At 32.7% G+C, this 27,645-nt stretch overlaps 1 protein-coding gene across 1 annotated transcript; it reads left to right on the forward strand.

Annotated features, from left to right (window-relative positions):
- Positions 1–237: 237 nt before the first annotated feature.
- Positions 238–26,127, forward strand: LOC128182851 (uncharacterized). Its single transcript, XM_052851610.1, has 5 exons — positions 238–360; positions 24,989–25,123; positions 25,334–25,420; positions 25,756–25,867; positions 25,995–26,127. Exons 1-5 carry the CDS (start codon positions 309–311, stop codon positions 26,125–26,127), a joined length of 519 nt encoding a protein of 172 aa, XP_052707570.1. The 5' UTR covers positions 238–308.
- Positions 26,128–27,645: the final 1,518 nt, after the last annotated feature.

A 27,645-nucleotide genomic window follows, 5' to 3' on the forward strand; every position in this document is an offset into this window, starting at 1 on the left:
GCTAGTCTTGTTGAAAAACAGTAAAGATGTGTGAGCTCTGTAACTCTCTTATAATTTGATATATGACACTAAAACTTTGTTGGAACTATGAATATAGGTAAAATGTACACGGGTTGGGTATATGAAATGTCAGTCAAGATTACAAGTGCATGACGTATATACTGCTGAAAAAGCCGATTGTTAACCGTTTTGTTGTTATCTTATCGGTTTGTTTTTCAATTGCTGCTTCGACGGCTTCCTGAATGACGTTATTGTTATTCATGTAAGAGTTAATACTAGATGCACATGCAACACTCCCCTGGCTAGCGATGAACAGTTGGCCGGAGAGCATCGAACATAAGGTGGAAATTCCCTCCTTCGGTTAGTGGTGACCTTTTTTGTAACCTCTATAGCAATACTTTTCAAAAGTTTCAGGAGAGTTGTTAGAAGGAGAACAAGGTTGTGGTACCGAGCAATTCATTTGAAACTGCTTGCTTTGCTTGATAGTGGATTTGTTACCAGTGTCTATTTCCGCGTAGGTAGCAAGATGAAAACTAATTAAGATAATTGCTGTACTGGCTTAAGTAAATGGTTTTCAAGATTCACCCATCTCATAAATTTCACAGAGAATTGATATATTAATTTCCTTGAAATTACAGTTTAAACTAGAAATGTTAAATATATACTATATCTTGCAGTTAACATTTGATAATGATAATATAAATGTGACAATACTTTTTGTATAACTATACCTATAATACGAAGAAAAGTTTAATTGTATAGTTGTTGGAAATGAAGATATTCTTGCTTCAGAGTCAAGTATTCTATTTGTAAGACAGCTTCAATGACGTTTACCCATACGCTTGGTGAACCAGTATAAAATCAAAAAATGCATTTCGATGTAAAAAGCTTTCATATATGTAGCAACAAGGGATTGTGGATGCGAGATTAAATATATCTAATTCTAGGACATCTGAATAAGATATTAGATTTGAAATACAAATGGAATTAATTATTGATTTATACAGGTATAAGTTTGGTTTCATCAAATTTCTTAAGGTTAAAAAAAACCAAAACGAAATAAGTTATTTTTTCCGATACGCATTACGAAGGTTTAAGTTTTTAAAAGAAAGGTTCTAAGAAATAAATATCAAAACAAATAAGTGGAAATTTCTTTTTTAAAACCTATTCATATAAAATCAAAGATTAACGAAATCAACATTATCAAATTAGCTGGAAAGATGTTGTAATTTTCCCGTAAGTGATTGTATACGATGCATATTTGTCACTCTTAATTATGAATCGACGATTTGGGTAAAAACACTGTCGAATTTTTTTGAAAAGACTTTATAAAAATATTTACAAGACTAATGCATATTAATTTTAACTTTGGGGTTTATCATTTAACATATGATATTCCCCGCTAAGAAAGTATGGAAACGAAAGCACCTTCCTATTAGAAAATGATGGTTGCTTCTTTTTCTTATAGTGATATTGAACTTGCAAAAAAGACCAAAGCTAAAATAAGAACACATTTACAGGTTAAAAACAAAAATATATTGACCGCACACAAATTTTGCACTTTTCCTACCAGTGACCTTGATCTTGCCGAAATGAGCATGTGTCCGAGTCATTACAGACGATCGGGTCATAAGCAATGTTTGTGTCAAGTAACAACTTCCAATGGTTCTGCATTAGAAAAAAAATGGAGCGGACCCCTATTTTGCACTCTTCTAACCAGTGACCTTGACCTTCCTCAATTTCTGTGTGAAGTAAGAACTTCCAATGTTTCTGGATAAGAAAGATATGGACCAGACACGAATATTTTGCACTTTTCCTAATAGTGATTTTGACCTTGCCCAACTTACCTTGGGTTAAGGTCATTACACACTATCAGGTCAAAAGCATTGTGTTTGTGAAGCAAGAACTTCCAATGTTTCTCCAGTAAAAAGATATTGAATAAAAACGAATTTTGCACTTTGCTAGTGGCCTTAACTTAGCAAAAATGACCTTCAAGGTTCAAAATCAATACACACCTTCGAGTAGTCAGCAATTTTTGTGCAAAGTAAGATCTTCCATTGTTTTCCGATAAGAAAGATATTGACCGGACTCGAATTTTGCACAGATAGACAGACGGATGGACGGACGAGTACTATCCAGGGTTAATCTTTCTCTTGAACAGAGGTAATCAGTAACAGACAGGTCAGTGGGTATACGTAGATGCAATGTTGTTTATGCAGTAGAATATCGTGCAGTCTCTCTTTGGGGGTCAAATTTAAGGTAGTCCATCAATATAACTAAGACGTATTTAACAATTTTGATTGATCTATACTACATAAAACACGTATTTTAAAGTTATTATGAGGCTGACGTAAACCAAACTAGGGGTAATGTATGTAGTCAAATAAAAGAACTTTTTGCACTTAAAACTTTTTAAAAGAGCAATCTGGCCTTTAGGAACATTTATAAAAATCATTTTCTGAAAATATGTACGGTAAATTATGAATTATTTTAGCATATTCAAAGAAAAGGAAAGCTTTTTTTTTTTGATAAACCCCTTACAATCACACTAATTTTTTAGTGATCAAAATAATATCAGCAAATGGACTCAGTTTGCCTGCTAAAATGATAGACAAGATTACATGTACTTACACTTACTTGTAAAACAAACATAATACGTACCACAAGAGTCAAACGTTTTTAACTTGTAAAGAAGTTTTGTCCTTCTATACAGATATGGGTATATGATGACACATGACTTTAACAAAAGATATGTAAGAAAGGAGTATGAATTGAGAAATTGCAACTGGATTTTCCTAAGCTATCATTTTGCACTGATCTTATTACATGTATCCTATTAATTTTAGATGAAGGTTGTCAAATTTTAAACATACACATACATACAATACAGCTACAAGTAGGCATTCATAATTTTCTCTATTGTCGTACTGAGGTAGACATTTTATTTGGAAAATTTAATTTTGTGTGTAGAAAAATGATTTTTAAACGCTTTCTTTGGTTTTAATTGCCCATAGAATACGCCTAAATTACAAGTAATGAAAAGAAAAAATACATGATGTTTTTTGTTTCATTGCATTGTTTTGAATAGATAAAACTAATATAAACATTTGATTGCACTGCCCTTATAATGAATATTACAAGTATAGGTATGAAAAATTTGACAATATTAAAAGAAAATATCATATTGTGCGTTTTTTCATACTCGCTAACTTTCGACGACTGGCAATTCATGTTGTCGCTCATATTGGCAGTCGGTGCTTTAATTTTTTTTAATGTTGAGAAGTTGTTCAAAGCGTCTGAATAAATTCATTTAAGTTAATTATCTAAATAGTACCATGTGATTTTTACTGCAAATACACGTTCATGTGAACCAGGACGATTATACATTCTTTAAACATTCATTCACCTGCTCCGGTACGTTTAAAAAACGTCCTTTTACAGAACAATGCAATAGCTTCATGAAAATATTACCTGCACATTTTATACCGCAGTGTACTGCATATCATGTATCAATAAAACACAGGGTGAATGAGATAACTTGGATTATTTTACGTTTCAGAAAGATTGTGGAGGTGAATCTCAAGTGTAGTATCGTGAAATTATTTTAATTTGTAATCCTAAGAGCAATGCAGGGTTTCTATCTGTTCGTAAATAAGACCAAACCAAAAAATCAAACTCCTAAATTGTTAATGAGATCTAAAAGCTTGAAATATAATATACATTATATAACAGTAAAACCGGGTAGGTTTTAAGCTCTGTTAATATCTTTAAAAAATGAACACTTTCTGCATAACCAACCGGTATCATCAAAAAATCACCAAAGAGGAAACAAGCAACAACATTATGGTATTATAATGATTCATTCTACAGACTAAATGCTTTTAAGAGATAAGGTATTATCCTTGGGTCAATTACAGATTTCTTGTGATTGTATAATTGCACACTAAACATAATGCTTCTGGTTCACATTTTACAACATCAGTGCTGAATTTGGCTATGATTCTACTGTAAAAGTGGTACTTTACGCGAGAAGATATTTACACTTCAGGGGTTCTGGGAACCTTACTCTTCTTTTGCAAAACATATTCTGGAACCTGATTGCACTTCAATATGACGCCCTCAATTATATTCTAAAAGAACATTTGGCTACTGCAAAAAATGACGTTTTTGAAACCAGTTTTTCGAATTTTTCAGCCATTAAATGACCCCGAAAATAAAATAAAAAATTCCGAAATCTTATTGCGCATCTATAGGATACCCTAAAACATATTCCAAGAGATGATTTATCTACTGTTGAAAATGTAGGAGGAGTTCGAGGAAGAAGTTTTTTTGGTAAAAAAAAACGTAATTTTTACCAATTATTTGACCCCCAGGACTACCAAAGAATTTTGGAAACCTTTTTACAAAACAACATGACACCCCAAATCAAACTCCAAGAGTTCAGTTTGCTGGTTTATAAGATGTAAGGGCAGTTTGAGAAAGTAAAACGTGATAGATGGACGGACGGACGGAACAGGGTAACAACAATATACCCGAACTTTCTTAATAAATTGCGGATATAAAAACAGATTCACAAAAGATATACCTTTTTGATAAAAGTTTAGTCAAAGAGTCTCAAATTTTGTTTTTGCACAACTTCATACAATGCTTTTCCTCTCTCCCAAGAACTCCGTCTCTTTAAAAAAACAACAACATCTCTTTAAAAATGTTAAGCATAAAGAATTTTTCATTAGATCATTTCAGCAAATATCAAACAAAATCCATGGTAAAATATATATTATACAAATCAATTGAATAATAGTAATTATTTAAACTTCATTCGCTTCATCATAAATCATAAAATCAATTTTCTGATAATAAAAGGAACATCAACATCAATGAATATGTTTTAATGATTTCCCCATAGCCATATATTTCCATTGATGAATTATCATTTGTTGCTCTCTTACTATTTCCTTTTTTGACAATAACTTACATGTAACTACCCAGGAAATGTTCAAATGTAAACTTCTATTGTCAAAACACAATCTGAGGTAACTATGTTTGTACATTTCATTTGTACGAAACATACTCATTAAATAAATGACACCTAAATAAGATTAAAATGTTGAAAAATAAATCGGTGGGATTCAATTATGCATTGATCACTTGTGTATCAATTAGATACGTTATTTTTTTTCCATGCCGGATATTGTTTAACTCATAATTACATAAACAGAATTGTTTTACAAGACAAATGTTGATGCGACGGGAGTTGATTTATAAAACGCTTAACAAATAAATGATTGTATATATATCAAAATTAAAAGTTAAGGTAAGGTGGATTTTTGAGAAAATATTACACATTATGTGTTTAAGTAAATATAGCGGACTTTTTTATGTCAACGACTTACAGTTTGCTTTCTATTAATATTCCTTAATAAAATGTTTAAAAACAAGAGTCAATAAATTGTGAGAGAAAAACATTGAAAAGGAATATAAATGATATGGGCCTAAAATGGCCCCCTATAATGAATATCATTTTACATCTCCCAAGTTCACTTTTTCGTTGGCAATTGAAAAGTAATTGAAAAGTGAAAAAGAAGTAGCATATCCTTTTCTAATTAATAGATTAAATCTAATGATGTTTTTACTTACAATTACAGCGCGTTGCGCCTTACAGTCAAGGGTTAAGACGTTTCGATTGCAAGTCTTGTTTTGAGTGACTTCCAGTTTTACGAGCGTTGTGCATTCTGTCTTGCTTCTAGAGTTCTGAAAAACCGCTTCTGCCATTATTTTTCACTGCATAGTAAGCGATTTCTGAGATTTTAAAAATGCGGTCATACGTTTTAGGCAGCGATCTATTCATTCATTACATTTGACGATATTCAGCTATTTAACTACTTTTTTTCATCACATTGTGTAGTGCACACAAGTGGTTGTTTAAAGGGGTAGCAAAACGAAAATAATAAACAGAATGTAATGAATCTGAAATCGGTGCTAGGAAGATCGAAACTGAATAGGTCACTGCTGATGTTACTTTTACAATGAAGAATACTTTTACAGTTAATTCTTTAATTCAAACACATCAAATATGTGTTTCGTTTTTCACTTTAATTTGACCAATGTAAGAAGAATGGGATGGTTTTAACCAGAATGAGGTTTTGTTAATCGACAAAATTTAGACGACAGTTTACATGGTCTGTATCATCAGAGAAAAAAAAATGCTGTTGGATGACACACATGAATCAATTCTAAAATAATAATTAAATTACCTTTTATATAAGGCTTTTGTTTTTGCTCAAATTGAAATCGACTGTCTTAATAAAAACATACGCCCTAAACAATGGCGTTTAATTATTGTCCTCCCTTTTATACAATTATAACGCTTTGTTTGTAAAAAGGGGCATTTATAGGAGGTTACGATTTTTGCCAAAAATTATTTTTCCAATTTTAATGTTTACAATGCTTCAGTAGGGCATCTTAAATAGGCAACCAAAATTTGAGGGTCCTTTGTTGAGTTTAAAGTGAGTTACAGAGTTTACAATTCTTTGTTGTGTAAACAATTTTTTTTTCTTCACAATTTGAATGTTGAAGTCACAATTTCAGTTTTAGACCTAAAATGAAAGTGTTAAATGTTAAGAACTGTTTATTTATGCTTAAAATGAATAAGGAGATCTAGACAAATCAGCTTGACAAAGATTATTTAATAGTATATTGATCATAAATATACAAACACAGGCCACGGGCCTGAATTCTGAGCTCTTTATCTTGCATATAACTGTACGACTGGTTCTCAAATTTTATATGGTTATAAGAAATGCATTCCACGAACATTGTAAAAAATTAAAACAGTATTGTAAATGAACAAATCTGTGAAATACACGAGTAATCCAACCGACACAAATTTTCTGGTTGACTAATCTCAAAATGGGGTGTTGAATATCACAGGTAGATTCCATAAGTGTAGACATGGCATACAACTGATTAAATGATAGTTGTACTAACTTTATACTAGTAGTCATTTTGTAAGCAAGCATTTTGCCTAACTTTTATATCATTGTCTCTTTTTTCAACACACAGAGCTATTTTGGTTTTTGGTATTTAAAGATAGATTAAACAGATAAAATTATACTTAAATATTTTTCTCATTTGAATTATGTACTGGCTTTAACGCATAGGAAATTGGTGGGTAAAGTTACATCTACCTGTGTTAGAGCAAATGCTTTCAGCACTGTTAAACTTTTTTGTACGAAAGGAAAGTAGCCTTATCTGGATATTATATATAATCTTTTTAAATTGAGTTATTGTCAAAGTTTAAATGCTTGAAATGCACACCAGTAAAATTCTATGTGGCGAAATGGAAACAAAAATATTTCCGTTTTTCATTCTTTGCATAATGAGGTTGTCAAATCCATAAAAACCAAGATTCTCGTCTACAGTTTGAATATGATGCATACCGGAGACTTTTGAAAAAAGTTTTGAATTTTGTCAAACATCATTTTGTGTTGTTGACGTCTAGTGCAAAATTTGCTGATAAAATTAATAAATAATGTATATGTGTTTACGTATGATAAATAAACTGTTATTTGCTATTGGAATTGCCCATAGAATTTCCTTACCTCCTCCATTAATCGACCTCAAAAAATTTTTTCGGAGTCCTAGCCTAAATCCAAGTGAACTCATAAAAAATACACGAGACGCTGAATACATAATTTATGCATTTTTGAAATTCCGTTTTCATGGTATGTGTAATGGGAGTATTTATATAGTAAAAAGAAGTCTATGAAGGTAGAGTTTTCAAGTGTAGATGATACCTAGTGTACAAATTCGGTCTTTGTTAAAAGACAAAGAAAAAAACACTGTTTTAAAACAAATGTTTTAACAACGTTAACTATTTTAAGTCAAGTGTGCATACGCTGTATAAAGTATCATAATTTAAGTTTCAAATAGAAAACGTTCAGGGCCACTATTAAAAAATCTAAAGGAATCTTGTTTGTGAGAAAGTGTATCAAAAACATATGGTTTCAATGTATGCTTACTGTCTCATTGTTTCTTGAGTTTTTATAATCCGTATTTACTTTTTATGAATGTTTTGCAGATTTAGCAAAAAACAATATGGAATTCGATGAAGCTGATTCACAAGACAATGTTAATTGCTTTAGGAATTGCCCATTGGATTTTCTTACCTCCCACTGTAAACGCCCTCAAAAAACCTTTATCAAACGCGAAAAGAAATCCGTCCAAGTGAACTCATATGATGAAAAAATATTAAATGCTGAATGCGGAACGCACTGAGTATTTGAAAGTCGGGTTTATGATGTGTGTAATGACTGTGCATGTATTTAAATAGACTAATACAAGTGAATGAAGATCAGCTGTCCGGATTCATATGAATAGATACTACATGTAGTAATACCGATGTATACCTATACGATTTGTTGTAATGTTTTACAGACGATGACATATATAATAAGTTAAGGCTATCAAGTTCTTTAACAATCATAACTATTTAGCGTTCACAATTTTATATCAACTGTAAACTTCAAAATAGATACAGGACACGGAAGAAACATGATCCCGCGGAATGTTATTAATGTGTTAGAAAAGACATTTAAACTCTTACTGTAAACAATCTATAGTTTTGACAATTGAAGGTCGTACGTAAGTATTCACATTGTAAAATAAATAAATGAATCTGATTTTTGTCTTTATTCCGTATGATGAAGCCATTTATTTATTTAAAAATTGAAAAACGCATTCACGTACATGAATCGTATGTTACCAGAATCTCAGTTTTAAAAAGGCATGGTCACGATTTCTGTAAGTTTTTTTTTCTTTTTTATTGTTTTTGATGCTTTAGTAAGGCATTTCCAATAGTCAACATAAATTTAAGTGTCGGTTGTCGAGTTATAAGCAATATACAGAGGTCATAAGACTTTGGAATGTAAATAAAGAACAGGTCTTTTTTTTTTTTTTACATTTTAATGTTGACTAGAAAATGTAAGGTTTAGACTTAAAATTGATAGACTAGAAACCGTGTATTTAGGTTCAAACGAAAAAGCAGACAGAAAAATCAGCTTGAAAAAGAATTTCTACCGGTAAATTGAACCGATGTAAAGACAACATGACACGAGCCAGTGTGAGCTCTATATCTTACATGTATCTCTTTGACTGACACTCAAATTATGGTTTATTAGAAAAGCATGACCAAAGCATAATAAACAATAATAATCGAAAAATAAAATGTTACCAAATCGTGACCATGTCTCTTTATATACATTGATAATTATATAATACAGATATTTAAAAAAGCTTATTCGTTTATTTTCATCAGTCCAGATATTGTATGTCTACAGGTCATTGATTATATATTAAATAAGTGGTAAAGATTGTTGGGTAAACAGAACTTATAAACAGCCAAACAAATAATCAATTTAGGTATAAAAAAGTGTAGACAAGTTTCTAAACTGACTTTTACATGTAAGTTTTCTTGCTGAAGACAATTTCATCTAATAGGGTATCTAAAAAATGTATTATAGATAAATTTTTGAAAATTATTTACGCATTTTTTGAGATATCGTATTAATAAAAAGAACAAAGCAGGCACAGAATTTCCAATGGCAAGAATGAGCGCATCAGTGGCTAGAAAATCTGCAACAAACGATTCGTGTGATTTTTGAAATGAATTATTCGAAATTGTCTTTTTATTGTTCTTCCAAGACAAATGTATCGACTTCTTTTTTAAAAATCGCAAAGAAATAGTCGATTTTAATAAATCATATTCAGAACTCTTTTGCATAACGGTACACAAAGAAAGAATTGTCGTTTGTTTTTAATCCAAGATGGCAAATGTTTTGGAAAAGATAACGTCTGTTGTAAGTGTTTTGCCATAACCATCTAAGATTGGATGCTATTAAAATGTCAAAATGAAATTCACAATTGATATATTTATTTTGCTTGCTTTGAACCTTATTTCCTACTTTTGTTGATAGTCCTGTACAATTACAAACAAATATCATGGGCGTTTAAAATACGCTCCTTTTGTGCACAAACCTCAAATAAATTCAAAAGCTTAATCCCCATAAAATAAAAAAAAAATCCAATTTACAATTTTGGTCCTTATTAAATAATTGCAGATATTATTGATTAACTTAAATGAGCTTAAGTAGGTTATTTGCTTTTACACAAAAAAGTGAATAAGTAATTTTTTTTTTTTTAATTTGGAATGTTAGATTTTTTAAACATTTGATCCGGTTCATGCGGTGCGTTTTTTTACCTCATTGAACCCCAATGATACCCCAATGAACCCCAATGATACCCCAAAGAACCCCAATGATACCCCAATGAACCCCAATGATACCACAATGAACCCCAATGAACCATAATGATACCCTACTGAACATTGAAAAACCCCAAATGATACTAAATATGTGCATAGTTAAAATATATTCCGCGCAAGCATGTGCATAAACACCGTTTACACATTAATATCATGTTTTTTTCCCCTTTTTGTTTATTTTTTACCGAAAGTTTTCTTAATTCTTTTTTTTTAACTATTCTTAAAACCGAAACCATGGCTGAATATTTAGAGATGCAAATCCAAACTGAAATGGATGATAATACATGTATATACAATTTTGTTCTAATGTCAAATTTCTCTATATATTTTTATTACTGTCCCAAATAAGAATTTTAAGACTGTTTTTAAAAAGCAATTGGGGAGAGAGGGGTTCTCTCATTCAACTTTCCAATTTTCTGCATACATCATTTATTCGCACCATCGTGTCATCACTATCGCACCATCGCGATATCGCTATTGTATTATCGCGTCATCACTATCGCACCATCGTGTCATCACTGTCGCACCATCGCGTTATCGCTATCGCACCAACGCGTCATCACTATCGCACCATCGCCTTATCAATATCGTACGATCACGTCATCGCTATTGCACCATCGCTTTATAGCTATCGTACAATCGCGTCATTGCTATCGCACCATTGCGTCATCACTATTGCACCATCGCGTCCTCGCTATCGCACCATCTCGTTATCGCTATCGTACCATCGCGTCATAGCGCTACCTCTTCATCGTGCCATTGCACCTAATGAACTTGGGGCAAGTTCATGACACACACGCAGGTCATTAGAGAACTTTCAGTGTTTCTCCATAATATTACTTATTCGCCTCGCCATCTATGAGATTGATCAACCCAATATATTTTCGTAGTGAGTCAGTAACTAACATAATAAGTAATATTATGGAGAAATATGGAACGCCTTGGCTCCCTTATGTTAGATGATTTTATTATATGCTGTGGGTCTATTATTATATGCTGTGGTTCTACTATTATATGCTGTGGGTCTATAATTATATGCTGTGGGTATATTATTATATGCTGTGGGTCTACTATTATATGCTGTGGGTTTGTAATTATATGCTGTGGTTCCCTTATTATATGCTGTGGTTCTATAATTATATGCTGTGATTCTTGATTATATGCTGTAGTTTTATTATTATATGCTGTGGTTCTATAATTATATGCTGTGTTTCTATACTTATATGCTGTGGGTCTATTATTATATGCTGTGGTTCTATTATTATATGCTGTGGGTTCATAATTAACTGCTGTGGGTTCATAATTATATGCTGTGGTTTCATTGTTATATGCTGTGGGTTCATAATTATTTGCTGTGGTTTCATAATTATATGCTGTGGTTTCATTATGATATGTTGTGGGTTCATAATTATATGCTGTGGTTTTATTATTATATGCTCTGGATTGATTATTATATGCTATGGGTTCATAATTATATGCTGTAGGTTCATAATTATATGCTGTGGGTTCATAATTATATGCTCTGGTTTCATTATTATATGCTGTGAATTCATAATTATATATGCTGTCGATTTAGTCGAAACTAGCTATTCGAATCCGGATTTCTCTTTTTATAATTTAGATTTACAAGCACTTTCAACTGACACCAAGGACAATGATCTTGTGACCTTGAATGAGACCCATATGCTAAAAATTGCTTTTTAGAGCTTTGTTGTCGCCGGGTGCATAGTGTTTCACAAAAACATCCTGTTTCTATTTATCAATATAATACTTTCAGACAAAGCAGAAAATGCGTTTGTGTTCTAAATTCTTTTATTTTTTTTAACTACAATAAAAATGATTAAAATACTGAGTATACAAAATTGATTTCTTGTTTTATTTATTATATCAACTATAATAATTAAATTGTTGATGTTTAAGATTCTTTAAAGGGGGTGTGCTATTAAAAATCAAGTACAAGCTTGAGAATATATACCGTCATTTGAGAGTACGTTACTGAAAGTCCAAATAGCTCAAAAAATTCTATGTCTCGGCATCTCTCTTAGCGCAGCCGTACGTGTTTGCTCACGAATTCTATAAGGACACATTTTTATGCGTCCGAATCGTATATTGTTTTTGTCCTGTTTGTCTGTCTGTTGTCAACTTTAACCTTAGCCATAACTTTTGAACTATAGGAGATAGAGACTTCGTATTTGGTATGCATACTTCACTAATTAGGTGCTTTTAAATGACACATAGGACAATGAGTTTGTGACCTTAACTGTGACCTATATGCCAAAAAATTGCTTTTTCGAAATTTGTTGCCGCCGGGCTCATAGTGTTTCACAAACGCATCTGATTTTAATTTGATGATTTGTTTGCCCTCTAAATGTAACGTTACTGTAATTTTTTTATGGATCAGCAATCATATTTTTATTAAGAGGGTGAGAAAATTATGATCTTAAAATCATGTAATTTGATAAATTATAAGTAGTTCTTCAAAGGGAAAAAGCCAAATTAACCAAAATAAATACAAGATGTGTTTGTGAAACACTGATGTCCCAGAATGGCAGCGTATGGCGAGGGTTGAAGTTTCTCTAATGCAAGTCAAACTCCAAAGGTCAAGGTCAAAAGACAAAATTTGTTGTTATCCAAAGGAAGAGCTTGAAACGAGAAATACATCTATAAAATATGAAAGCCCTAGTGCTAAATGTTCAAAAGTTATGACCAAGGTTCAAGTTTTTGAAAAGTGGGTCAAACTCTCGGGTCAAGGTAAAACATATACCTACTGAAAGGTCTTGTCAGAATGTATACATATGTGAAGTATGAAAGCCTTAGCACCAATTTTCAAAAGTTATGGCCAAGGTAAAAGTGTGAAAATGTTTGTTAAAGTTGATCAAACTTCATGGTCAAAAGGTCAAATTTGGTGTTACCGCAAAAAAGGCCTGGTCATAAGGAATACTTTTGTAAAATATGAAAGCCAGAGCCCAAACCACTCAAAAGTTATGTGCAATTTTTTGCGGACAAACAGACAGACCGATGAACAGAAAGGGCAAAAACTATGTACCCCCCAAATCTTCGATGACAGTGGCATAAAATAAAACTGCTATTGCATAAGAATATTGCACGTACTCTATTACCACTACACTGATTAGGATCCCCACCCGCAAAATTGAATCTGTGTTGGATTTCCGGGCATTGGGCGAGGCTGAATGCACATCTCTACTTCAGTTCCTCAAACAAATAAAAGATAGTGTTTTCAACATTGTACGAAAGACGAATAGGGCCACATAAAAAAATATTTTTATCTCGTAATTACGAGAAAAGATCTCGTTATTACGAGTTTATTATCTCGTTATTACGAGAAAAGATCTTGTTATTACGAGATAATTTCCTCGTTATTACGAGAAAAGATCTCGTTATTACGAGTTAGTTATCTCGTAATTACGAGAAAAGATTTATATGAAATGTTGCGTTTCTAAAAAGACCTCCTAGTCGACTGGATCACCCTTTCAGTCTAACTCTTTTCTTTCCAGAAGCGTTGATCTAATTTTGATTAATTCTTAGATAACAACGATCATTTTTCATTAATTTTTACATAAAATGATCGGATTTGACATTTTATCTTAATGAATACGTGGAAAGAGTTTTCAACAGATATCATAATCCCACTCCGAAGTAAATACCAGGTAAACCTATAGTCGTAAAAACACAATTCTATTAGTTACAGATGATTTTAATGACTATATAGTTTCAATAATGGATATACAGGATTTACCCGAATTGTATTTTATATTTTCATACACAACCTACATGCATATTGAAAATAATTGGTTTTGTATATTAAAACTTTGTAGTCTGAAAACAAATAACATGTATCCTTCTTATTGATAAACAGTTCAATGAATTTATCAATCAATCTGCTTTCCTACATTTTCTTAAATTTCTTTAAAACTGCTTGGTCTGATTTTATATCAAATTATTTGTAAAAAAAACACTGCAGTACTAATCCAGCTGTATTATTGTCTGTGCATCTTAAGAACATCACCAGTCTGCTAAAACCATCTATTCCGCCAACAATTATGAACCGTCAACGCACAAGTTTATTATTAGTGTCTAAGTGCCATAAATGGTTTGGGCCCGTTACATTAAAAACACGTCTGTGCAGTCTGCCAGCTTGTCTCTCACAAACACCACGTTCATCCATTCGATGTATGCTTTCTCTTAGTCTCCACCTAGGAACCCTTATCCCTTTTAAAGTTATCATCTGTCTTAAGAGATTTTCTCCATAGAGGGGGAAATTTTTTAAAATTTCCCCGAGTTTTAAATCGAGGTCATTGTCGGATATTTCTGAAAAATTCATTTTACTAAGTCCATACTGTGCCATTCTTCTGTAAATCGTTCTTTTTGACACTGAGAGAAGGTTTGAAATGTAAGTAATTGTGCATCCATTTTCAAGGAACATTTCTAATACTGTTGTTAGAGTATCATACATCGGAGGACCACACTGAGGCCATACCTTTTTTGGCTTTTCAGTTCCATATTTCATACACTCGTTTCTAATCTCATCATATCCCTTGTATTTGAGATCCCCAAAGTTTGGAATTCGTGTGCAGATAATTTACATACAATATCTGTGGTTATTTTTTCAGCCCTGAACCTGTCGTGAAACAGATGTAAGTTTAAATCCTCCAATACCTTTCCTATCAACCCTGTGGAATCTACCGCCATTTTGTTTAGGAACATTTATAATAAGAGCCCCTGTGTAAAATTTAAGTATACCAGCATATAATAATGAACCCACATTATATAATAAATGAACCAAAGTGTATAATAATGAACCCACAGCATATAAAAATGAACCCACAGTATATAATAATGAAACAACAGCATATAATAATGAACCCACAGCATATAATTATGAACCCACATCATATAATTATGAACCCACAGCATATAATAATGAAACCACAGTGTATAATAATGAAACCACAGCATATAATTATGAACCCACAGCATATAATAATGAAACCACAGCATATAATAATGAAACCACGGCATATAATTATGAACCCACGGCATGTAATTATGTACCCACAGCATATAATAATGAACCCACAGCATATGATAATGAAACCACAGCATATAAATATGAACCCACAGCATATAATAATAGACCCACAACATATAATTATAAAACCACAGCATATAATTATAGAACCACAGCATATAATTATAGAACTACAGCATATGATAATAGAACCACAGCATATAATTATAGAACCACAGCATATAATGATAGACCCACAGCATATAATAAGGGAACCACAGCATATAATTACAAACCTACAGCATATAATGATAGACCCACAGCATATAATTATAGAACCACAGCATATAATTATAGACCCACAACATATAATAAAATCACATAACATAAGGCAGCCATGGCGTTCCATATAGTCAGTAACTAACCTAATAAATGTTATGTTTTACCGAGGACTATCAAGTGACGTATTTATTCACAAATTGCGATGATCTACGCAAAACCATGTACAAGATTCCTAACATCTCGTCCAATTTAACACATTTAAACTCTTCAAAATTTACAATCTCACCTTTCAAATAGTCTTTGAAAATCTTTGCTTCACCCATGTTCACTTACAATGTTTGTTGCTATTCAATTTTATACGTTTTCTCCCTTTCCTCTGCAGAGATTTGAGCAAATGTCGACGCTGCCATATTCTGCTCCAGACAAAACAATGTGACGTCAATATTCTAAGGGCAACTACTCTAATTTTAAAGAATTTCAAAGGGCAACTACTCCAAATACCTTAAGAACGTACGGCATGCGGTTTATGTATTAAATACTATGAAATGTCGAAATGAGTAAGCGAAGCGTCGGCTAATGGCGGCCATATTGCCTAATATTATTTCTCACAGTACAAATATAGAGATATATGAGGCAATCACGTGCTATGTTTAAACCAATGAAAGTGTGACAATTCAGTCCAAGGGTAAAACAGTACAAGTATTGAACAGACACAAATTTTGCACAGACAGACTTATGGACAAGATAATTCCTATAACCCTCCCTCTCCCCCCTAACAAAAAAACTTTGTTTAGGGGTGGGGTTGGGCTTTTAAATAATGTCTAGGTATTGTTGGGGTTCATCAAAGTATCAATGAGGCTTACTTAGGTATCATTACAGCTAAAATACGGTATCATTGGTAAGTTAATGTTATTCAGGGTCTGGTTGGGGTTAATTGTTCATTAAGTAAAGGTACATTCTTGTATCAATGAGATTTATTGCCGTATCATTTGTAAAATTAAAATCCATTGGTGAATGAATCATTGCACAGAGCTCATTTCAAGGTTATTGTGGTTCGTGAGGGTATCAACGAAATTTGGTTGGGATAACAATGAGTTCATTGGAAAATCAATCGGTGAAAAAACGCCGCGTAGTTGAAATTTCATTCATTTGTGTAGCATGATATGTTGGTACATAAAATTCATTAAGTGTATTGATTATGAACAAACTTAGTATCATTGGGGTATCTCAAAGTTCACTGGGGTGTCATTGGGGTTCATTGGGGTATCATTGGGGTTCATTGGGGTAAAAAGACGCACCCCGGTTCATGAATGAAGATACATGTACATATCTGGAGAACGCATATGTGTGATCCAAACTGGCACAGTTTTTCTTGACGATAACTTATTTAATATTAAAAGGGTTTTGACAGATATATATGCACTTTTTTGTACAAACATCCAAATATTAGGGTTTTTAAAAAAATAAAACCCCCTATGATTAAAAAAGAATTGTCCAATTATACCCTTTTTGCTCTACTTTAATCAATAAAGATAATATGATAGAATATTTGATTTAATGTGAAGAATGCATTCAAAAGGATCTTTGGTCGTGTTTTAAAGATTCATTGATATACAATTGATGATTCGCGATCTTAGATACTTATTCAATACACACAGCAGTTAATCGAACGAATGCATTTAACTTTAAAAAAAAATTGTCAAGGTAAACCACATTGTTCTTTATACATGTATAATGCTAGATATATAATCACAGTTTGCCATGTGAAAATTTTTTATCAAGTAATTGTAATGAGCAAATGTATTGTAATTACTCTTTAAATTGATGATTGAAAAGATACCTTTCATGTAGGTTTGAATTGCCGTGATGGACTTTTATGAATGAATCATTGACATAGTTTTGCGCCCCGGATGAGTAATCTTCAAGGTAGCATATTCTAGACTGTTTCTTTGACTTGTAAGTAGTGAATACATTAAACTTCATTTTATAATATAAGTATTGTGACATTATAAAAACAACATGACATTGAAATTGAAATAAGAATTAAACTACCAATAATTTTTGTGTAAGAATTTAAAACAAAATTCACGAATGTCTTATTATGGCTATGATATGTTTTGTGTTTGTATTGTAGGTTGTTCAAAATTTCTTCGATTCAACTGTTCAAATGTAAAGCATAACACTACTGGCTCTAAAAACCCCTGTCCGTATGAAAATCCCCTGTCTTCCCCTGTCACCCCCTGTGTTTTCACTGTCATCCCCTGTACACCCCCTGTGTGCCACTGTACAGAGCCCCTGTATACCCTGTCATCCCCTGTGCGCCCCTGTACACATCCCCTTTTGTGCCACTGTAAACCCCTGTCACCCCCTGTACGCCCCTGTCATCCCCTGTAAGCCACTGTCTCCCCCTGTGCATGTCCCTGACATCCCCTGTACGGTCTTTAACTGCTCGCTAAGTAATTAAATAGCTTTTAATTAATTCGGATTTTTAAAAATTTATATATAGCATTCATGTTTTAGACGGTGCTTCAGGTTTTCCTTGCATTTCATAGAAGGCAATATTATTACAAGTGTGAATAATTTTGACTCAACATTGACACAAATCAAGATATACTTGTATACCGATAAACCGCTTATTTTATTACGTGCATTTAAACAAATGACCATGTTCTGTATTTTGTAAAAATAAAATAGAAAGAAAAAAGAAAGAAAAATAAGTGGAGGAGTGCGTGAAATCTGCAATGTTCTGTGCCATGTAACCTGACTGAGAGAAAGCGCATAATAATAATAACACAACATGATCAGCACGTGCAGATAACCACACACCGCTCGAAATGATCACCTATATTTTGACTGTTTTGACCAGTGCAATGATGCATAGAATGAAACAGCCTTTATGAATTTAATGTAAATCGCTGATAATTGCTGTCAGTATTGTTTTTTTATAAATCATGAGAGAGAGAGAGAGAGAGAGTTGATTTTTTTCGGAAAGGGGGATTAGACCGGTCCATTGACACTTTAAACTTCTATCAGCTAGTGTGCATTTTCCAGTTTAGTTATTCATATGCATTATTGTATAGAATTGTCCACATGCATATACACTGAAGAGCAATGATACCGTTAATGAACGATTTAATGCATGATTGTATGCAAATGCCGGTAACGGGGTACCATTTAATTATACACACATGCATTATATTAAACAATGGTCCGGGTTTCGGATCAGAAGAATATCAGGCATTTATTTTAATTTTATTTCATTTGAAAAATGAAAAATATAAAAGAGCAATATACAGTTTTACTTCATATCACTGTGCCAAATAATGTTCTGAATTTAAAGCTCATCAATCTTTTCATGTTTGAAATTCTCAGAACTGAAAAATTGAAATTTTCAATATCTTGTTTCTTTACTTGACAGACTGGGAAAAAGGTCATAAGGGGTGTTTAAACAACATATTGCATTATTGTGTAGCATTCCAGTACACGTGTGTCTGTCACCTCCTTGTTCCCAGTCTCGCTACCGTGCACTGCAAATTGTCAAGAAGGGCTGTATACAGTATATAGCTATTATATAATCACTGACCGACCATTCAGATCTGAGGAAGTGTGTGTATATATACGTGTACACGGGTGTCTATCATCTCTTGTTCTTTTATCTCGCTACCGTGAACTGCAAATTGTCAAGAAGGGCTGTGTACAGTAGCTATTATATAATCACTGAACGAGTGAAATTATGTCAACATCATCTCCTTTGAAAACTGTAGCTTCAATCAGCTAGTTGTTAATCATGTGTCTTCAAGTTTTTTGATCAATTGATCTGGAGTAGTATAAAACATACATGAATTAAAAATCAATTTGACAGCTCTAAGTTAATCTAAATAACTAAAGAAAATTGGTTTTAAAAATTAATAAGGATTGCATGTTTACTTATTAAGAAATTAATTCCCGTTTAAACTATTTGTAACATTTAATTAAAATTAATGCAATCTCTCTCTCTCTCTCTCTCTCTCTCTCTCAGTGTATAAACTCCATAGGCTGCATGTATAGAAACACTAGTTCTACATTTACATTTATGTTGTGTATGTTCTGACCACCTGGGCTGCGGAATGATAAAGAATAGGTAATAAAGATTAGGATTGCATGTTTACTTATTAGGAAATTAATTCCCGGGTAAACTATATAATTAATAAATTTAATTCAAAGTCAATACAAACTCTCTCTCAAACTCTTTCTCTCTCTCTCACACACACTCTCTCTCTCTCTTGGATAGATTTTGGAAATTAATGAAATTGATTATGAGATTAAAACATGAGTTTTAATTCAATTCAAGAGTCCAATAATCCGGTCAGAAACGTATTGAACAAACATACTAAAATATTTCTCAGACAAACTTACAGTACCGTCAACGCGGATCCCGTATTTTCCGCGCACCCCCGCGGTCCAAATTGCAACGCGGTTTAAACACCTGTCTCAGGTAAAAACCGCGTGCCCCCGCGGTTCAATCACCCATAATGACAACACCCCCGCGGTTTGAACGATCGATTACAAGTGTTAAAAAGTATCGAAAAGGAACACGAGTTATCTCCCTCGATTAAAAAAATATAACATGCATTAAACATAAATATAAGTTAACAAATGCATAAAAATAATCATGATCCTTTTATAGAAAATCACATATTTTGAAGGTAAATATTTTTTTTTTTTATATTTGCTGTTTATTTGGTAATACTCGGGTAATATTTTAATTCTAATCATTTAAAGCTGTTATCTGTACAATCCAAGGTAAAATGAGCCATACCCGCAGGTGGTTGAAAAATCACGCTTTACTAACTGATTGATATATCGATATACGATTAAATTAAATTTTAAAATCTAACCCCAAAGATGTAAAAATTAATAAGACTTATTTACTTAAATTAAATATTTTATCCTATGAAACCGTTAAAAATTCATTCAAAATTTAAAAGTGGCTTAATCGCTTATATTACGGAAAATCACGACTTTATAATTGCTGTAGCAAGCGTCATTGTTTTGATAAAAAAAAAATTATAATTTGTTCGGAAAATTGATTTCAACCAGCTCTGTAGACCGACTAGTTGTAGCCTTATAAAAACAATTGCTCACAATTAAATGTTCAAAGAAAAATCAGTTCTCCTAATTAAAACACAAAGGAAAAAGGTACTCATAATTAAAATTGTATGATTCTTCACATCGCACGGGTTTTATTCTGTTTTAAACTAAGTGTTGCCCTGAAAAGTTACAGTGTACATACACGTATATTCTGTGATTTTCATAAAACAATGGCTAGGCGTTCTGGTGTGCGTGAAGATAGACATTTCTTTACAAGAAATGGAATGAGGTTGTTACATCACAAAACAATGGGAAGTTGTACATGTTATTAAATGCATACATCTCGAGTTACTTTTAAAATAAATTCCAATGCCAACTATTTTTGTACACATTTCCTTCATTGTGTATATTAATTATAAGTCGCGATCATTTCCTGTGTATAGTGATTAACAAACCTAGGGTAGAAAGCCACATGCTCTAGGGGTTTTCACACCTATTCAAGACAAAAGAAAATCTCCAAATTGCGAACGGCTTCGTCTAACCGTACACCTAACTTACAGAGGAGGCTTCTTGATTGAGTGTCGCCGATCTTGATTTTATCTACGATCTTAATGTGTGTGTGAGAGAGAGAGAGAGAGACTGAGAGAGAGAGAGACAGAGAGAGAGAGAGAGAGAGAGAGAGAGAGAGAGAGGGGGTAATGCTCTTTAGCCCCCCCCCCCCCAACGACGCCACTGCATTAAATTGAAATATACTAATATAAACATTTTCTAAGTTTAGTATTCATAAAAGACATTGTGACTGAATCCAATATGCAGTTTCAGTCTGAGTCCACGTGCTTCAATTGTCAATCAAATCAGCCCGCGAGCTGCACCACGTGCTTCTTCCTTGATAAAGGAAAACAGTTTCGTTCTATTAGTCTTCGGGAAAAAAAGAAGTTTGTCTAACAACAAAGTATTTAATACTGTTTATGATGTTTACTTGACACTGTTTGTGAAGTTTAGTTTGTATACAACGTTATTTAAAAAGAAAACTAATTCTCTCTCTCTCTCTCTTTTCGGGGGAAGAGACATGTTAAACACCTTTTACAGTTTAAGAAGGCAGTAAAATGAAACAATTATTTATTGTTGCTGTTAAATAAATTGTTTGATATACGGGTAGAATTCCTGGATGTCACTGGTTGCAAGGAATATCCACCTGCCTCATACCCGTGTATTCTGTGCGTTCAAGCGAAGAGTGATTTCCTGTCAGTGCGATGGTTTCACACCTTTGTGTAAAACAATTGGGACAAATACAGTTAACTTTGACGGTCATTAAACGTTGGAAAGGGGGGGGGGGGGTACAAAAAACGTTATAATTCGCTACAGATACGACATATGTGTAGTAGCTTCATATTCAACACACATCAAATGATATCAATATCTTTTTATATTTTAAGGGTAAAGTAAAATTTTCATATTTTGCCGTTGATCGTATGGGATACGTAAACCGCGTAGCGTGTGCTTGTCACGGACTAGGTTAATTGTCTTGAGTATCGACAGTCTCTCTCTCTCTCTCTCTCTCTCTCTCTCTCTCTCTCTCTCTCCTTATTACTGTTGGTAAAATTGTTTGAAAAACAAATGAAATTCCTGATGATCACTCGTTAGACGGATTATCCACCTGTCTCATATGTTCATGTACCAGTGTATTCTGTGCATTCAAGCGTAGAGTGATTTCCCATCAATGCGATGGTTTCACACCTTTGTGTTAAACAATTGGGACTAAAGTCAAGTACAATTTACATGTACTTTCACAGTCATTAAAACGTTGAAGAGGTGGAGGGGGCGGTTACGAAAAACGGTATTCGCAGCTGATACTACATGTACATTTGTGTTGTAGCTTCATATTGAACTCACATAAAATTATGTCAATATAATTTAGTATTTTAAAGGTTGAGTAAAATTTTCATATCATGCCGTTGACCGTAGGTATACGTTCTCCGTGTAGCATATGCCTGTCACGGACAAGATTAATTGTCTTGAGCATCGAGAGAGTGCCGTAAAACGAGCTACAAACTGATATGGATTAAAATATTTTTGTAGTCGGAAATGTTTAAAATCATTAAAAAAATCGAAAAATGATGTTTTATAGTTCTAACCCTCTCCGTCATGTAGATTACATTATAAAAATGACTAAATATTTTTGAAATAATAGGTATATCAACAGTTACATGAAAATTATTACGGGTGCAGATGATTCTTTAATTAAATATCTCTAAAATAATCGATAAGGAGTTTTGAAAACGTGCATTTAAAATACGTAATCATTTTAATGTGTAAAATGAAAACAATACATCAGACATGGCTAGTATGGAATGACTCTCAGTGTTAGGTGGCCGTGTAATTGTCTAATAGCATACAGGTAAAATCTCCGATCACCTTGTACAACGGTAGGCCACACCGCCGCGGTTTAAACATGGCTGCAGCGAGGACCGCGATGAATTAACCGCGATGGTGTAACGCGGAAAGGATTAAATAACCGCGGGGGGAGCGCGGTCAAATACGGGATCCGCGTTGACGGTACTGTATATAAGCTATTGAAGCTTTATTTTGCTTTTCACGGGAAATTAATAAAGGTATAACCAAGAACTTGGTTAGAAAAAAGAAGAAAGGTGTACTCTATCGTTACATAGCTGATTATAAATTCTTTATTCTGACTGCTTTATTGGTTTAAGTGCGCTCTTATATGTTTAGATATATACAAAACCATGTTCCGCGCTTGATCTTAGTTTCTAGTGTATGTTTATTACCATAGGCTTAAGATATTCTTAAGTAAAGTGTACATATATCTGTAGACAATTTTAAAAACTTAATAATTCATTATATGTTGTATTTTTATGTCTGTTTTTCAAATATTAGGGAGTAGCGATGTTCCCGAGCTCAAAAGGACTACATGCCCTAAGGGCTTGCACACCTAATATAAAAAAATAATTCCCGCCCTCACCTGAGGTTTACCACCCGGTGAATCTCAAATCTTCAGTTGTTAGCATAATTTTTGAAGTATCAACAAATTATCAACTAAAAAATGTGATTTCTAAAATTACGATAACAGTGTGTCTTGTGATTCGGCGCTGTTGAGTGCAAATATTGACTTTTAGCTCAAAATATAACACATGTGATTTCAATAGTTGAATTAAGAAAATGATATTGAAAAAAACCCAGTCAAAAGCCGTACAGGGGATGTCAGGGACATGCACAGGGGTATACAGTGGCTTACAGGGGATGACAGGGGCGTTCAGGGGGTGACAGGGGCTTACAGTGGCACACAGGGGGATGTGTACAGGGGCGCACAGGGGATGACAGGGTATACAGGGGCTCTGTACAGTGGCACACAGGGGATGCACAGGGGATGACAGTGAAAACACAGGGGGTGACAGGGGAAGACAGGGGATTTTCATACGGACAGGGTTTTTTAGATCCAGTAGTGTAATACTTTAATATAAAACAAATAAAAACGAATATCGTTGTATACACGTTGGTAATGCAGCATTTTAATAAACTTGTATGGGCTTCAAATAGCCTTCGAGATTAGAACCATGGGAAAAGATAATTTTTTCGGTGGTGTAAGTGATTATTTCTTATCTTTATTATTGTTAGAAGCATTAGCAAGATAAATAGATTTAAGTCTCGAATTTTATAGCAATGCCTGACAGGAAATGGCTCAGTTGTGTTTTGGTTCGCAGGGTCCTCAAATATCAAATCACCTTTAAATGCTAAACATGCTTACATGCCGCGTCAATGTTGGGGATGCCCAAAAGTAATGCATATTAACCAGTAATAGAATAAAATACATGAACATTTTAAATGTTGCTACCCGATGTACATTCCATCAAACGATGAGTTTGCCTGACTAAACGTAGTTTATCGGACACACATTAGTGGAAAGTCCAAAATGACAAAGCATATGTTCTATCCAAAAAAAAAAACAGCCCGTGGGTTGATATAATTATGCAAGGACAGTCCAAATATGAAGGAGTATGCTATAATATAATCTAATGTAACATATTATAAAACTATACCACTGTCCGATGCTTCAGCGAAGAAGTCCAGTCGTTGACTGAGCATTTGGAAGTAGAAGATGAAGGCACTTACACCCTGGATGTTATGTTTTTTTCTCATAATAACGACTGCAAACTCTACGAATTTAAGAGGTTATACAGATATATAAATACGTATGAAAACCTTTGAAAATTAAGACCAATACACTTAATTTGCAAATGGAAATTGCTTGACCTGGAATGTATTTGCAGTTGTAGGCGATGAATGTGTGTACTCGAAGATTGACCAAATTCTCAACGCAAAGTTTAATAAAACAACACAGATTTGTTGTCGGTCAGGTGTCCATGCGAGATATCGAGAGGAAATGGAAATTGGTTGTTGTGGTGGCAAGTATTAAAACAATGTTTGAACAACTCGAAATTTTGTCTATATACGGAATAATTTTCACGTGAGCAAATCGCAATTTGAAAAAAAAGAAAGATAGAATATTTAAAAGATTTTTGGCTTTTAACTTATGGAAGAAAAAATATTTTTGTACTATATTTTTGTTGTAATTTTATCTTATGTGAATTGAAATTGTTGATTGCTGATTTCAGAAGGAATTTACAAACTTCAAATAGAATTGTGTTACAACGATCAAGTGTACGTAAAGGAAATGCAAACAAACTGTGATTGCAAGTGTGGTAAGTTTATCCTTTTATCATGCAGTATATAACTCTTGTCGTTTCAAACAGTGTATATATTTGATTTTCTACATTTAATTAGTATTTGACGAAGAAAATAGCTTTCAAACACTGTAAAAATTGACTAGCACATAAAGTTTGTTGAGGTTATTTCTTTTTACAAATTTAATTGCATCATTTCAAAAAAAAGGAAAACAAAAATGAATATCAAATAAAAAGAATTATTGTTTACATTTAATCTTTATTCTCTCCAAAAATATCCCTTAAGGCTTCTTTCGGATTATCATGTTAAAAAATCTTAATTTTATTTGTCATTCTATTTTTTCATTTTATAGGAAAATCAAATTTTGAGAAGGACGAGAACAGAGTGAAATCAGGTGTGCCTAAAGTTGGCTCACTGCGGACTCGTCATAACCGTTGGAAAGAGTTGAACAGTTTGAGAGAAAGGTAAAAGTAAAAATTTTCATAAATGTGTCAATTTGAATATGCGATAGATTGATTTTAAAGCTGTAAAAGATTTAGAGTAATTATAATGAATTTGTCTTAAAATTCATGTCAATATATATTTTCGTAGGTGCAGAAAGAAATATCGAAGCAACTCTAAAATTTTGTTTTGCATCTGGAAGTTACGGAAAACGAAATATAAAAACATCAAACATATCTTAATATCCATACTTAGTGGCAAATCCTTTTTTATAAGAGTTTAATTATGAGCCAATAAAAATATGAAGATTCATTTTACGTTGTTCAACTTTGTGTATTTGTATTTAATTAAACGGTAAAAATCAACATTTTAAATCTATGAAAATTTGAATAAAAGTTTTTCAAAGACTTTTATTTGGAAAATCTAATCATTACCGAAATGCAGTTGTTTACCTTTTCTTTAGAAAATACGTTATTCTTTAAATGTAATGTTTTGCTGTCTCAATAATATACGTTGATATTTGGTGTCGGGTGAGGCGGTTTATCTGATACAGTGAGTAGCTTTTAAATAATGGTAAAGAGTACCTGAACACTGAACGATATGCGTTTTTGACAAACACATTTAAAACCTCACACATAGCTGAAAGGTTTGAAATATTTGGAAGATAAAATACGCACATAAACAACCTAACTTTCTATGTCTAATCGGATCTTCGCCTTCATGACTCTTGGTAAAAGGACGTTGTCGGTAAAGATTACAAAATATTATGATACATGTACCTTGGATATTCAAAATATGAGATAGAATACTTTGTTGCGCGAAGTACAACCGTTTTAGTTTTTTTATATAATCATTTTATAGCATGGCTGATATGGTTTGCAGCCTACATTTACTTTGGCAGATAGATTCATTGTAAAAAGTTTGAGTCTGTCTAAGACATGATATGAAGAATTATTGGGGATTTATAATGCATTTAGAAAGAGAATCAAATAAATCATTCGTTAAGATTAATTAATTTAATTAAAATCTTATCAACATCGTATTTTTTTATAAACGCTTAACTGACAATGTTTCTTAGCTATAAACATCCACTGACTGTAAAATAACATCATTGATTTCGTAATATTTGCTAACAGGCATAAAAACAAAGCCTTTACTCAGTCTGTTAATTTTGTATAAACAGTTGTAATGAATGTGTTGCAAATTTGCTTGTTATGTTTTTAATTCGTTAAAGAATTGCTCCAAATACCGTCTTGATTTTTTGATTATGCATACAGAATTTGTATCGTTAGCTAAACTAATGAGATCTACAGAAAATAATTTAAATGATACATATATAGGTGAATGGGTATTCAGAGTCTTTATTCGTAGCACAGATAATTTTAAGGTTATATTAAAGGATATCTTTTTTTATTCTGCTCTTTAAATGGATAAACTTCATTCATAAAAAAACCCACAAGACTTCAGTATTACTGGCTTATCTGACACAGGGTATATCTTTTAATTATGGGAAAGAATATTATTGACCCATAATTGTTTTGAACTCTTTATCGGAGACATGTTGTAAAAACGTGATACATAAGAACAACTACATATCATCATGAAAGATGACACAGTTTTTTTGCATTTTCAACAGTGACTGTCAAGTTATTGTCATCCTGAAAACATTAAATTTTAAAGCAAGAGTACTTATTTAACTTTCTTGATTTATAATCAGCTTTGATATTTTAAGTATATTTTTATTCATATATAATTAAATGAATATCTCATGAAATTATGACTGAGTGTCAATATAGGACAA

Source organism: Crassostrea angulata, chromosome 5 (assembly GCF_025612915.1).
Source record: "Crassostrea angulata isolate pt1a10 chromosome 5, ASM2561291v2, whole genome shotgun sequence".
NCBI classification, from domain to species: Eukaryota; Metazoa; Mollusca; class Bivalvia; order Ostreida; family Ostreidae; genus Magallana; species Magallana angulata.